The following is an 11,632-nucleotide window of genomic DNA, read 5'->3' as shown; positions in this document are numbered from 1 at the left end:
AATCTTTAAAAAAAAAAAGAAAGAAAAGAAAACTGTCACCCATAGTGCCTCTTCCGGGGGCAGCTGGTATCCAGTGAAACAGCTCAATGCCCCGGGGACAAAAATAGCCGCCTTCCTGGAGTTCTGATTCTGATGGAGACAGACAAGAAACAAGATAAACACGCGCAACAGAAAGCCGTGGAGTGCTGGGCGGTGATGCGTGCTACGGAGAAAAATAAGGCAGGGGACGGGGTGGGATTTGTCAGCGACGGTGGGCAGGGACGGTCCCTGAAGGTAACAGGGCGGTCATTGACGGGGGAGGGGGCGTCAAGACCTGAAGAAGGTGAGGGAGGGAGCCCCCATCACGAATTCCATTCCCGCTGCCCCCACCGTCCACCAATTTTCCTTGCCCGAGGCAACTCGGGGCGCTAACTCAGGTTTGCGGGCGACCCTGCGCCTAGCTCCGAGCGCGCCCCGCGGGCCCCAGGCCCCACCCTCGCGCACGCGCGCACGGCCGCGGCCCCGCAGGTGCGGCCGGCAGGTGCGCCGGCCACGCCCCCCAGGTGCGGCGTCCCGGGGGCGGGGCCAATTCCGGGCCGGCTGCCGTACGTGGCGGGGGGTGGGGGGGACCGCGGCCGTTGACCGGGTGACCGCGGCGCCGCCCGAGGCCCGAGGCGACTCCCCGCGGCCCCGGCTCCCGGGCCATGCCCCCGCGGCCGCCCCGCGCCCAGCTCGGCCCCCCGCCCGCCCGGGACTGACGGAGCCGGGCCGCCATGAGCGCCAACCCCCAGTGGGACATCAGCAGGGCGCTGCGGGTGGCCAGGCTCTTCCACCTGGTGTGCGGCGTCCGGGACGCCTGCGTGACTCCCTTCCTGGCTCTCTACCTGAGGCGGCTGGGCTTGGCCGCGCCCTGGGTGGGCATCCTGCTGGCGACCAAGCACCTGATCGCGGCCCTCTGGGCTCCCTGCTGTGCCTTCCTGGCCAAAAGCTACCGGAGAAGGAGGGTGCTTCTGATGGGCTCGCTGCTCGGCTCGGTGGGAGCCAGCCTGCTGATGGTCCTGGTGCCGCCGCCGGACAAAGACCCGCCGTACCGCTCCTGTAAAGCCAACGACCGCGCCACCCCCACGGCCCTGCCGCCGGCGGCCGCACGAACTGTGACCGTCGCCTCGGCCCGACAGCCCGCCTCGCGCCACGCGGCGGGGGCGCCCAGCCCCCCGGGCGAGAGCAGGACTGGGACGCTGGACGCCGCCGGCTTCAGAACGGCACCTGCGGGAAGCGGCCACCAATCGTCCGGCCGGCCGCCTGGCTACGCCGTGCGCTCCGTGGAAGGAGCCAGGACCACGTCCCCAGTTCTCCATGCTGACACTTCAGGGGTGAAGGATACTCCTGGGGAAGGTGCTTTGAAGGCGGGCTGGACGGCCCCCCCTTTGCTTGCTGGGGGTACAGCCCCGGGAAGTCCGGCCAACTTATCAGCAGCCCAGGGGAATGCCCGGACCCTTGGCCTCTCCTTGGAAGGCTTGCGCCGGACTTTCCTCCTCTCCCTGGGGTCCCTGGTGTTCTGGGAGCTGCTGACAGCCCCTCTGGAGCAGGTGGCCGACGACAGCCTTTATGAATACCTGGATTTTGTGGACGCCACGGACCGCTACAGAAGCCTGTGGATCTGGAGGCTGTTGGGCATGTCGGCAGGTGTGTGTGGCATCTCGGCCCTGGTGGGGCAGCTGGAGTGCGTCCTGAGGACAAATGGCCCCCGGGGTGTGTTGCATTTCTATGGCTACTCGCTGGTCAGCACCCTGGCTTTACTGGTGAGCATTGCCTTTCCCGTCCCCGTCTGCAGGCGGCGGGAGCCCAGCTGCAAAATGGTCAAAGCGCTGTCCCTGGTGGGCGGCGACCCCCGGCTCATTCTCCTAGCCCTCACCGTGTTTCTGATAGGCGCGGCCAGCAGCACGGTGCAGAACTTTCTGTTCTGGTACATGGAAGACCACGGGAGCAGCGAGCTGGTCATGGGTTTCTCCGTGGCCCTGGGCTTGCTGGGGGAAATTCTACTCCATCCGTTCAAAGCGACGCTGCTGAGGAAACTGTCGAGGGTGGGCACGGTGGGACTGGGGCTGGGCTGCCTGGCAGCCCAGCTGCTTTATTACTCCTTCCTCTGGAGCTGGTGGTCAGTCCTCCCCGCTCAGATCTTGAGTGCCATCAGCAACGGGGCCCTGTGGTGGGCCGTGAAGGCCTCCGTCGAGGACCTGGCCACTCCCGGGACGGAGAGACCTCTGGGTGCCATGTTCCGAGGCCACATTTATGGGGGAGGGTCCAGCCTGGGCAGCGTTGTGGGGGGCTTCGTGGCGTCGTCCTTCAGCCTAGCTGTGCTGTATCAGGCCTGCTGCGTGGTCCTGGTGCTCTGGCTGGCCCTGTTCCTGTCCATCCAGCCCAGACTGCCCCAAGAGCAGAAAATCAACTACTCGAAACTGCTGGTCATGGAGGCCAGTGACACGAGCGACTCTGAGCAGGGGACGGAGGGGGACTGGCTGGTGAAGGCCATGAGGGAGGAGTACTCAGAGTAGAAGGGCAGAGAGAAGGTCAAGATGCGCTGACCCAGGAAGGCGCCCGAGGGGCTGGACAGGAACTCACCTGCTGAGGACAAACCCTGCGTCCTGCCCGGGGGCTGCAGGGGAGTCTGGAGAGAGAGAGAGTAAGTTTGTGCAGAATCCCCCCACCCCCCCACCCCGGGGATCATCTCATTGCATGATTTTCTTTACTTTTACGGTAAAAGGAGATTTAACTTTTTGCTGTTCAATCTTTTTTAAATAATGGAAGAAGAATACATTTGCTAAAAAAAAAAAAAGTGCCCTTTGTATTCACCATGTTTTGGCGTCTAAGGTTTGCAAGAGCTTGATGGTACTGACTCTGGTACTGTTGATTTCAGCCACGGCTGGAGTGCTCAGACAGTGGGGACCCGCGGGATTCAGTTGGCAGAGGGGGCAGCTGGCTTTGTTTGGTGAGTCACGTGCGTTGCCATGGGTCCTAAAAGCAGGAGCCTGGTCCTATAGAGGCCATGCCTTGGGCAGGTAAGAATGGGAATGAAAACCAAGCAGGTGTCCACACTCATACCTAGGTACCTGGGTTTCCCGACCAGAGCCAATGCTACGCAATGTACTCTGTGTTGGGGGAGCAGGGATTCAGGTTAATACGTTTTCATTCTTCCTCTCGGATGTGTGTGTCACTGGGGGTACGATCCCTAGAATTGCCTTCCATACTTATATCCGAGCAAGGGCGGCTTCATGTCTTTGGGCACATATGCACGCTCCGCCCCGCACAAGGTCATGGAGATTGTTTGCATCTGCTTGATTGGGGTGCGGCGGCCTCTGTAGGGTTGGGGCCCCACAGGTGGTCCACACTTGTACCTGTGCTTAGCCACTCAGCTGGGTGACTGCTCAAACCCTCCCCCCCACCCCAGGAAATGGCCCTTTATTCCAGAAGCCAGAGATCAAGTCTTCTACCTTATAATCAGGTAAGTATAGGATATTGGATTTAGAAGGGCCTCACTTTACAAATGTGAAAACGTCTCATAGCTGGAGAAGGGGGACGAACCCATGAATGTCCACTGGGTCAGACACGGTTCTAGGAAATTGATTCTTTTTCAATTTTCCCTGCAAAGCTTTAGGGTATAAATAACCACCACCAACAAAAAATTAACCTCTGCCTTAAATAATTAGGGATTCGTTTGTCTCACATAAGAAGTCTGGGGGTAGGCAGTCCAGAGCTGACACAGCTCTTCAGCAGTGCTACACTAGGGACCTAAATCTTTTCATCCCTCTGTTCCCATCACCTTCACCTCGTAGATCCCGTATTTGTCCACTCATAATAACAAAATGGCTGCCGCACCTCCAGGCCTCTCATCCGTGTTCCAGGCAGGAAGAAGAGGGAAAAGGGAGAAACAGAAATGAGTGCCTATATCAGGGGAACAAAAGCCTTCCCAGAAATCCTCTGCAGATTTATGCCACCCTGAACTGCAAAGCAGTCTGGGAGGTGGAGTATTTTCCGCCAGGCACGTTTACATTCCAAGCAAAGTCAGGGTTGTGTGAGGAAGAAGAGGCGGCTGAACGTCGGATCGGATCTAGCACAGTATCAGATGTGAAATTCACATCCAAGCCTGTCTCACTGCAAAGTCTGTGTTCCTCCCTGCACGGTAAGCCAGGCTCCCCGGCCTAAATGGCTTTAACAATTCCACTCCCCTGCCAACAACCCTGCGATTCAACCAAATTTGTTATCTGCATGTTACAAAGGAGAAGACAAGAGTCTCAGAAAAGTCACACATTGGGTCGCTGGTGGAAACACCACCAGAGCCCTAATCGCCTTCCCCCAAATTTTGATCATTTTCTGTGGTGCCACAGTTCCCAAGCCCGGCTGTCCATCCGAGTCATCTAGGGAGCAGATCCAAAAAGACAGGTTCCTGGGTTCCATCAGAACCTGCTGGCTGGTGCCCAGAAATCTGTATTTTTAATGCAATCTCCGAGGGATTGGGATGTGCCCTTTCCAGCCCTGTCTGTCTCGCCAGTCCTTGGGGAATGCTTCTAGCATGCAGGGAAATGCACCGTAGCTGCTGAGGGGTCACCGTGTGCTAGACACTGTTGTGAATACTTGACATGAGCTGGCTCACTTCATCCTCAAAGCGATCTTAGGATGCAGCCAGTGTCACCACCTCCAATTTACAGATGACAAAGTGACAGCTCGGTAACTTGCTGGAGATCAACAGCTAGGAAGTGGCAGAGCAGGGACTCAGATCCAGCCTGGTGGCACCACAGCCTGAGACTTTAATCACCATGCTCTACAGCTAAGGAACGGGAGAAAAGGAGGGAAATTCAGTATTAGGATTTAAGGTAGCCAGCGCTTGAAATTTACTGGACAGGAGACAGAACTTCCTAAGCAGACAGAACATACAATACTATCAAAACCCAAACACAGGTGTGTCCCCCTAATGCAAACAAAAGGATGAGGAACAGGACTTGGTTTAAGGAAGGACTGAAGTTAGGAAGCGTGGTTTGACCTGCAGAAGGAAGGAGGAGAAAGAGGAACAGGAGGAGCTAAGTGACGTGTCAGTTTAAGGATCTAAAAGATTTTACGGGGAAGGTACTGAGAAATTTGTGTTTGGGCTATTTAGTTAATATGTGACAATCCTCTGTTTGTTTGTTTGTTTGTTTTAAGATTTTATTTATTTGACAGAGAGAGACACAGTGAGAGAGGGAACGCAAGCAGGGGGAGTGGGAGAGGGAGAAGCAGGCTTCCCGCTGAGCAGGGAGCCCGATGCGGGGCTCAATCCCAGGACCCTGTGACCACGACCTGAGCCGAAGGCAGACACTTAACTGACTGAGTCACCCAGGCGCCCCTACACTAAACTTAAAAAAAAAAAAAATCAGCTTTATTGAAGTGTTATTTACATATAATAACGTATACGTATTTAAATGGTACAAGTTGACATATATACAAATACACACCCCTGAAACCATCACCACAATCAGGATAGTGAGCATATCCATCACCCCCCAGATTTCCTCCTGCCCCTTTGTAATCCTTCCTCCACCCTGGTCCTAAACAGCCACCAATCTGTTTTCTGTCACCATGTAGTGGTTTGCATTTTGGTAATACACACCAAAGACTATGGTATGTATTATTTTCTGTCTAGCTTCTTTCACTCAGCATAATCGCAGTGACTTCTGACACCAACCACCCTGAGTTAGGTCAAATTCCACCGGTTAAGGGCACCCAACTGCCCCCAACTCCCTTCGGACCCCCAAGGCCACCCTCACTTCTGACCAACCGGCTGCACATTTGGAGGTTCCCAACCCCCCTCAGGTTCCAGAATTTACCAGAACGATTCCTAGAACTCCGAAAAGTGTTAACGCTTGTGATGACAGATTTGTTAGAGCCAAAGAGGACAACTCAGAATCAGCCAGAAGAGGGGTGCCTGGCTGGCTCAGCTGGTGGAGCGCGCGACTCTTGATCTGGGGGTCATGAGTTCGAGTCCCGTGTTGGGCATAGAGATTACTTAATAATAATAATAATAATAAAAGAATCAACCAAGAGAAAAGATGTGTGGGGCAAGTTCTGGGAGGATCCTGACGTGAAGGGTCATGTGTCCCCCCGACCCCACCCCCAGCCCCGTGGAGTTGGACCACAGCATGCTCTCAGCACATTGATGTGCAATGTTACACAGAGTACTGCCAATAATCAGGGGGACCCACAAGCTTCGGTGTCCATGGCTTTTACTGGGGCTTCATTACAGAGGCATGATTGAAGGAAGGACCAAGTCCTAAAGACTCGAGGTATGACTTTTACTCTATTATCTCTCCGGCAGGTCAGTGAAGATTCATAAAATCAAAAGTGACTGAAATTCCTAGCTCCCGGCCTTATGGCTATCAGAGATACTGAGTTCTAGCATATCCTGGTTCCATCTAAGAGGAAAGCAAACATTGAATGAGCCATTAAACTTTAAGCTCAGGCTTACTTAGGCCATTATTTTCCAAGTGAGTCCTGCCGAACACTCAGTCCTCGTGTGGTGGGAGTTACAAGGTTACAACACATATTAGCAGTAAAAGCTACGTAAAGCCCTGTAGTCAACCCACTCGTTTAGCTCTGTCGGACCTGTAATTCCCCTTACCCGTGGGGTGCCGAAACCTCCTTTCTGGTAACACACATCACTATCTTGTACAACTAGTATTTCCTGGATAATACTTTGGAAAATGCCAATGTTGGTAGTTCTCCGTGTGACCTTTTCAACCCGGCAGAGCCGGTGCTTGGGGACAAATCTGGGCTCCCACCCCCAGACTGGCAAGGATCCTGAGAATCCGTGCTAAGAATTTGGCTAAGCTTGTCCCATTAAATCAGAGCATGAACTCATTTTACTGGTGAACTAACTAAATTCAAAGCTAGGTCTGTTTGAGCCACCCTATCAGGCTCTACGTTACAACTGGTTCAGATAAGTGGAGGGTGCATTCCTGGCCGGGGAGCAAGGATCAGAGGCAGGGACGTGGCGGGGAAGAGACACTGAGTCTGCAGGTGGATTTTGTATGCGGAGTCATGGACAACAAGGTTGGGGACATGAGTTGGGTCCAGATTGTGGATGTCCTGACTGCTAACCTAAGAGAAGGGGAACTCTCATAGGATGAACCGTGCCTTCCCTCTCTGGGCTTAACACCTGCATACGGTAATGCTTGTAATTTTCACAGCACTAATGCTCATTTTACAGCAGGGGAAACTGAGTCTCGGAGAGATTAACTGACCTAGTTGCCCAGCATCACGACTAGTAGATGGTAGAGCGTGGCTTGAGTGCAGATCGGACCACTGCAAACCTCATGGTCCTTCCTCTGAACACCATGCTGCCTCTGGGAGGTTTTACCAGCCACTGGGGATGCACTGAAAGCTTTTGACCCTCTCTTGCCACTTGCCTTGTGAACAATAGGTCTGAGTTGGGGGGAGCTTTCGGGCTCTGGGCCGTCTGTTTTGGGCAGACCATTGCAACTGTCCAGGCAGGAAGTGTGTTAGCAAGGGCTTCTAATACCATATTGAATAGTAATGGTAAAGCAACCGTTTTCATTTTGCTCCAGACCTTGAAAAGAATGCATCTAAAGTTTTAAGTATGATGTCCGCTGAAGGTTTTATTAAGTTAAAAAAAAAAAAACCTTCCCTTTTCTTCCTCGTTTTCATATTTGCATCACAAACCTTATCAAGAATTTCCTGCATCTATTGAGAATGTCATACGATTTTTCTTCTCTAGTCCATTTGTGTGGTGAATTTCACACTAACCATGAATTCTTAGATGACCCTTATTTGGTCCTGATAAATTGTGTTTAAAAGAAAACACACTGTTGGATTTGGCTGGCCAACATTTTATTGAAGATTTTTGCATAAATGTTCACTTTGCCTTTTTTTCCTTAGCTAGTTTTGTCGTTATGGTTATACCAGTCTCCCCTTTATATTTTCTATTCTGTGGAACAACTCATATAAGATAAGACTCATCTGGTCAACGAATGGTAGAACTGTTTGTCGCGGGCTGTCAGTAGAACACGTTTTCCTGTATATAGGCACAGTTCTTGGTTTATTCATGTGACTTTTTAACGTTTTTCTGTATCCTTTTTACTCAAGCTTTCAAATGCATTGGTGTATTGTTGTTGAGACAGAAACTGCTGCTTTCCTACTCAACACTCATTCTTCTCTCTCCTCTACCCAAATTGTGTTCCTGCCAGCAACTCTGTTCAAGTGGAATGCTTACCTTCCCAAATTCCCTTGCAGGAGGAAATCTGCACAGGATGTCTGGGGAAGTCTTTGCTTTCCTGGGCATAGGCCCCGCCTCCTCTAGGGGCCCCGCCTCCTCTAGGGGCCCCGCCTCCTCCTCTTCTTTCTTTGGGGGAGAAACAGCCATCTCACAACTGTAAGTTGACAAGCATGAACCAAAAAATACCACACACACTTAGCGGAATACAGTCCTTTTTGCTTAGCTACTTTTATCAGACATTTGTCTTTAGAGTTTTCAAAAGACCTCCTTTGGGTTTTATTAATTTTATGCATTGTTTTTGTTTTCTTTTTTCATTTCGGTATTAGCTTTATTGCATCCTTTCTTCTTCTTTCTGTGGATTTACTCTGCTGCTTCTTCCCCCTTGAGTTACACACTCACCTCTTTTGGTCTGAGTATTTCTTATTTTCCAATAAATGTCAAAAACGTTAGTTTCCCTTATGTATTGCTTTAGTACAAACTTTGACATTGAGATTCAGTTCCAAGTATTTCGTGATTTTCCTCGTTGTTTCTTTGTTAGCCCAAAGATAGTTTTCATTTTTTCCTGGGAATATGGGATTTTTAAATGTTCTGTTTTTACTAGATTGTATCTTTATTTCATTATAGTTGGAAAATGTAACCAATATCATCCCTTTGTAATATGTGGAGATTTCCTTTGTTTGTTAGGTATAAAGAGGTGTGTGTGTGCAAGTGTGCACACATTTTAGCTCAAGATTATTGATTGTATTAGTCAAATATTCTATCCTGCTTATTTTGGGTCTGCTTGCTGTATCGTCTTCTGAAAAAGTTGTGCTAAAACCTCCAAATATAATTGCTGATATATCCATTTCCCCATGTTAGCTATTTGTTGCTTTATGTATTTTAAGGCTACCTTGCTGGGTACGCATATGCTTATGATTGGTATTTCTTTATTATTCCTTATTAGTATATAACCTCTCCATTGGTCCCTTATTTTTACCCTAAATTCATTTTTTTTTCTTCTGATGTTAAAATTGCTACCCTAGAGTTATTCCTTTTCTTAATGTGCCAGGCTTTTTTAACCTTTGGTTTTCCAATTTTGCTTATGTGATCCTTGCTAACAATATATTATTGTATCTTGGTTTTATATCTAATCAGAACCTCTCTGTGTTTTGATCTGTGAGTATGACTCATCCTCACCTATATTTATTAACTTTATTTTAGGACATAGTTCTGCTGAATCATTTTGTGTTTTCTATTTATTGTACTTTCTTTTTACTCCTTTCCATCTTTGGAATAGTTCAAAATTTCCTTCCTTGGACTTTTCTGCTTTCTGTTGCCAAGACCAAATTATTCTGTAGAAAATAATACATCCTATTTATACCCTTCTCATGGTTAACCCTAATGTATCATGACCCTTACTTACATTTATTCTTTCCCTTGTCAATTTCTTAACTTTGACAGCTCTAGATGTTGGCTTAAACAAGACATGTTCCATCACCCTCCAGTCTTTCCTCCTCCCACCAGTTTCCCATTCCCCTTCCCCAGCCATGCTTCCAATCTAGGGCGTTACTTCTAAGTTATCTGTAATATATACTTTTTTTTTTTTCAGGAGGGACGCATTGCTGATTTAAGTAACATTACACTTTTCTAAGTTATGTTCTCTCTTTTACTTTGCATAACTCATTGCTTCATCCTGGATTTATTTCCCATCTTGCTGAAGCACTTCTCCTTTAAAAATGCTTTCAAGGGAGATTGACTTCTGGAATGGTAAAGTGAGGACCTTGGCGAACCACTCTCCCATAAAAACAACAAAAATACAGGCCAAACCGCTAAAATCAACATCTCAGAGTTCTGGAAATGTGCCAAAGCTACCACATGAACTGGGAATCACCTATCCAAGAGAAATTACTGAGCCTCAATAAGACAGTGGTGCCTGTCACATTTTAACTTGGGGTTATTCTTATCCTCTCTCCATCCCCAGCTTGGTGGCCCAGTAGCCATGAAAAGTCAACAGTCTCAAAGCTAATGGAGACGACTGACTTCTTTTGGAGCTCTGTTAAGAGCCCCATCCCTAGAACACAGTCAATATTTGGTGCACTTTCGCAGCTCCCTGGAAAACCTTCATTGCCAAGGTGTCGTGGCTACTTATTTGATTTGACTCACAGCTCGGCTCAGGGGGGAAATAAAAACTATACTTAGGGCACTACCAAAAACAATAGCAATCTGCTGACAACACATCAGCTGCCAAAGCCTGTGATTTTGGTTAGAGGAAACAAGAGTCTGGCCAACACCAACAGAAGTTTAAAAGTAGGTGCTAGATAACTAGAAAACCACAGAGGACTTTGAAAAGCTCCAACATGTTCCTGGGGATCTAGAAGGTTGCACAGTGTGCATGCTTGGGAGAGACCTCAGAAAGAAGAAAGCCCCAATCACTCACCTCTGGCTGACCTTCAGGCCCTGTGCACTCAGGAAGTGAGAGCTAAAGCTGTTTTGTAAACTGAAGTTTGTTGTGTGCTTTCAGACACAGCTCCCCTTGTAAAAGGGTAGGAGACATATAGACAAGGCATTTAGGGAAATCTTTGGACTGATCATTGGTTCACCACTAAATTATACTGAACCAAGAGTAAACCCTAGAAAACCAGACTTAAAAATAAGAACTTTAAAAAAAAAAATAAAGGCTAGCAGAGAAGTCAAGAGCTGCACACTGCAAGGAATATAGAATTGACAGAATTCATCTAGGAAATTCACTAAACAAATAAGCAGCCACAGGAAAAACAATAATAATAAAAAAAAAAAAACCAAAAACCCAGCAACAACAACAAACCTGGGGAGAGGGAATCCAATTTTAGGTTGTTACAATATATTATTTTAAATGTCTAACTTTAGACAAAAATTTGCAAGCTCTGCAAAGAAACAGAAAAGTATGCCACATACACAGTAAAATAAACAGCCAACTGAAAATATCACCAAGGGGGCACAGATGTTTAATTTAGTAGACAAAGACTTTAAATCAGCTATTATAAATATGTTTAAAGAACTAAAGGATATGGGCGCCTGGGTGGCTCAGTTGGTTAAGCAACTGCCTTCGGCTCAGGTCATGATCCTGGAGTCCTGGGATCGAGTCCCACATCGGGCTCCCTGCTCAGCGGGGAGTCTGCTTCTCCCTCTGACCCTCCCCCTCTCATGCTCTCTCTATCTCATTCTCTCTCTCAAATAAAGAAATAAAATCTTTAAAAAAAGAAATTAAGGGCGCCTGGGTGGCTCAGTTGGTTAAGCGACTGCCTTCGGCTCAGGTCATGATCCTGGAGTCCTGGGATCGAGTCCCACATCGGGCTCCCTGCTCGGCAGGGAGTCTGCTTCTCCCTCTGACCCACTTCCCTCTCGTGCTCTCTGTCTCTCATTCTCTCTTTC

At 49.1% G+C, this 11,632-nt stretch overlaps 1 protein-coding gene across 1 annotated transcript; it reads left to right on the top strand.

Moving 5' to 3' along the window:
- Positions 1–706: 706 nt before the first annotated feature.
- MFSD6L (major facilitator superfamily domain containing 6 like) lies at positions 707–2,644 on the top strand. The gene has a single exon (XM_036094661.2). The coding sequence runs from the start codon at positions 753–755 to the stop codon at positions 2,532–2,534; it is 1,782 nt and encodes a 593-aa protein (XP_035950554.2). The 5' UTR covers positions 707–752; the 3' UTR covers positions 2,535–2,644.
- The last annotated feature ends 8,988 nt before the right edge of the window (positions 2,645–11,632 follow it).

The sequence above is a fragment of the Halichoerus grypus genome, chromosome 2 (genome assembly GCF_964656455.1).
Source record: "Halichoerus grypus chromosome 2, mHalGry1.hap1.1, whole genome shotgun sequence".
Taxonomy (NCBI): Eukaryota; Metazoa; Chordata; class Mammalia; order Carnivora; family Phocidae; genus Halichoerus; species Halichoerus grypus.
This window is presented reverse-complemented; position numbering and strand designations above follow the sequence as displayed.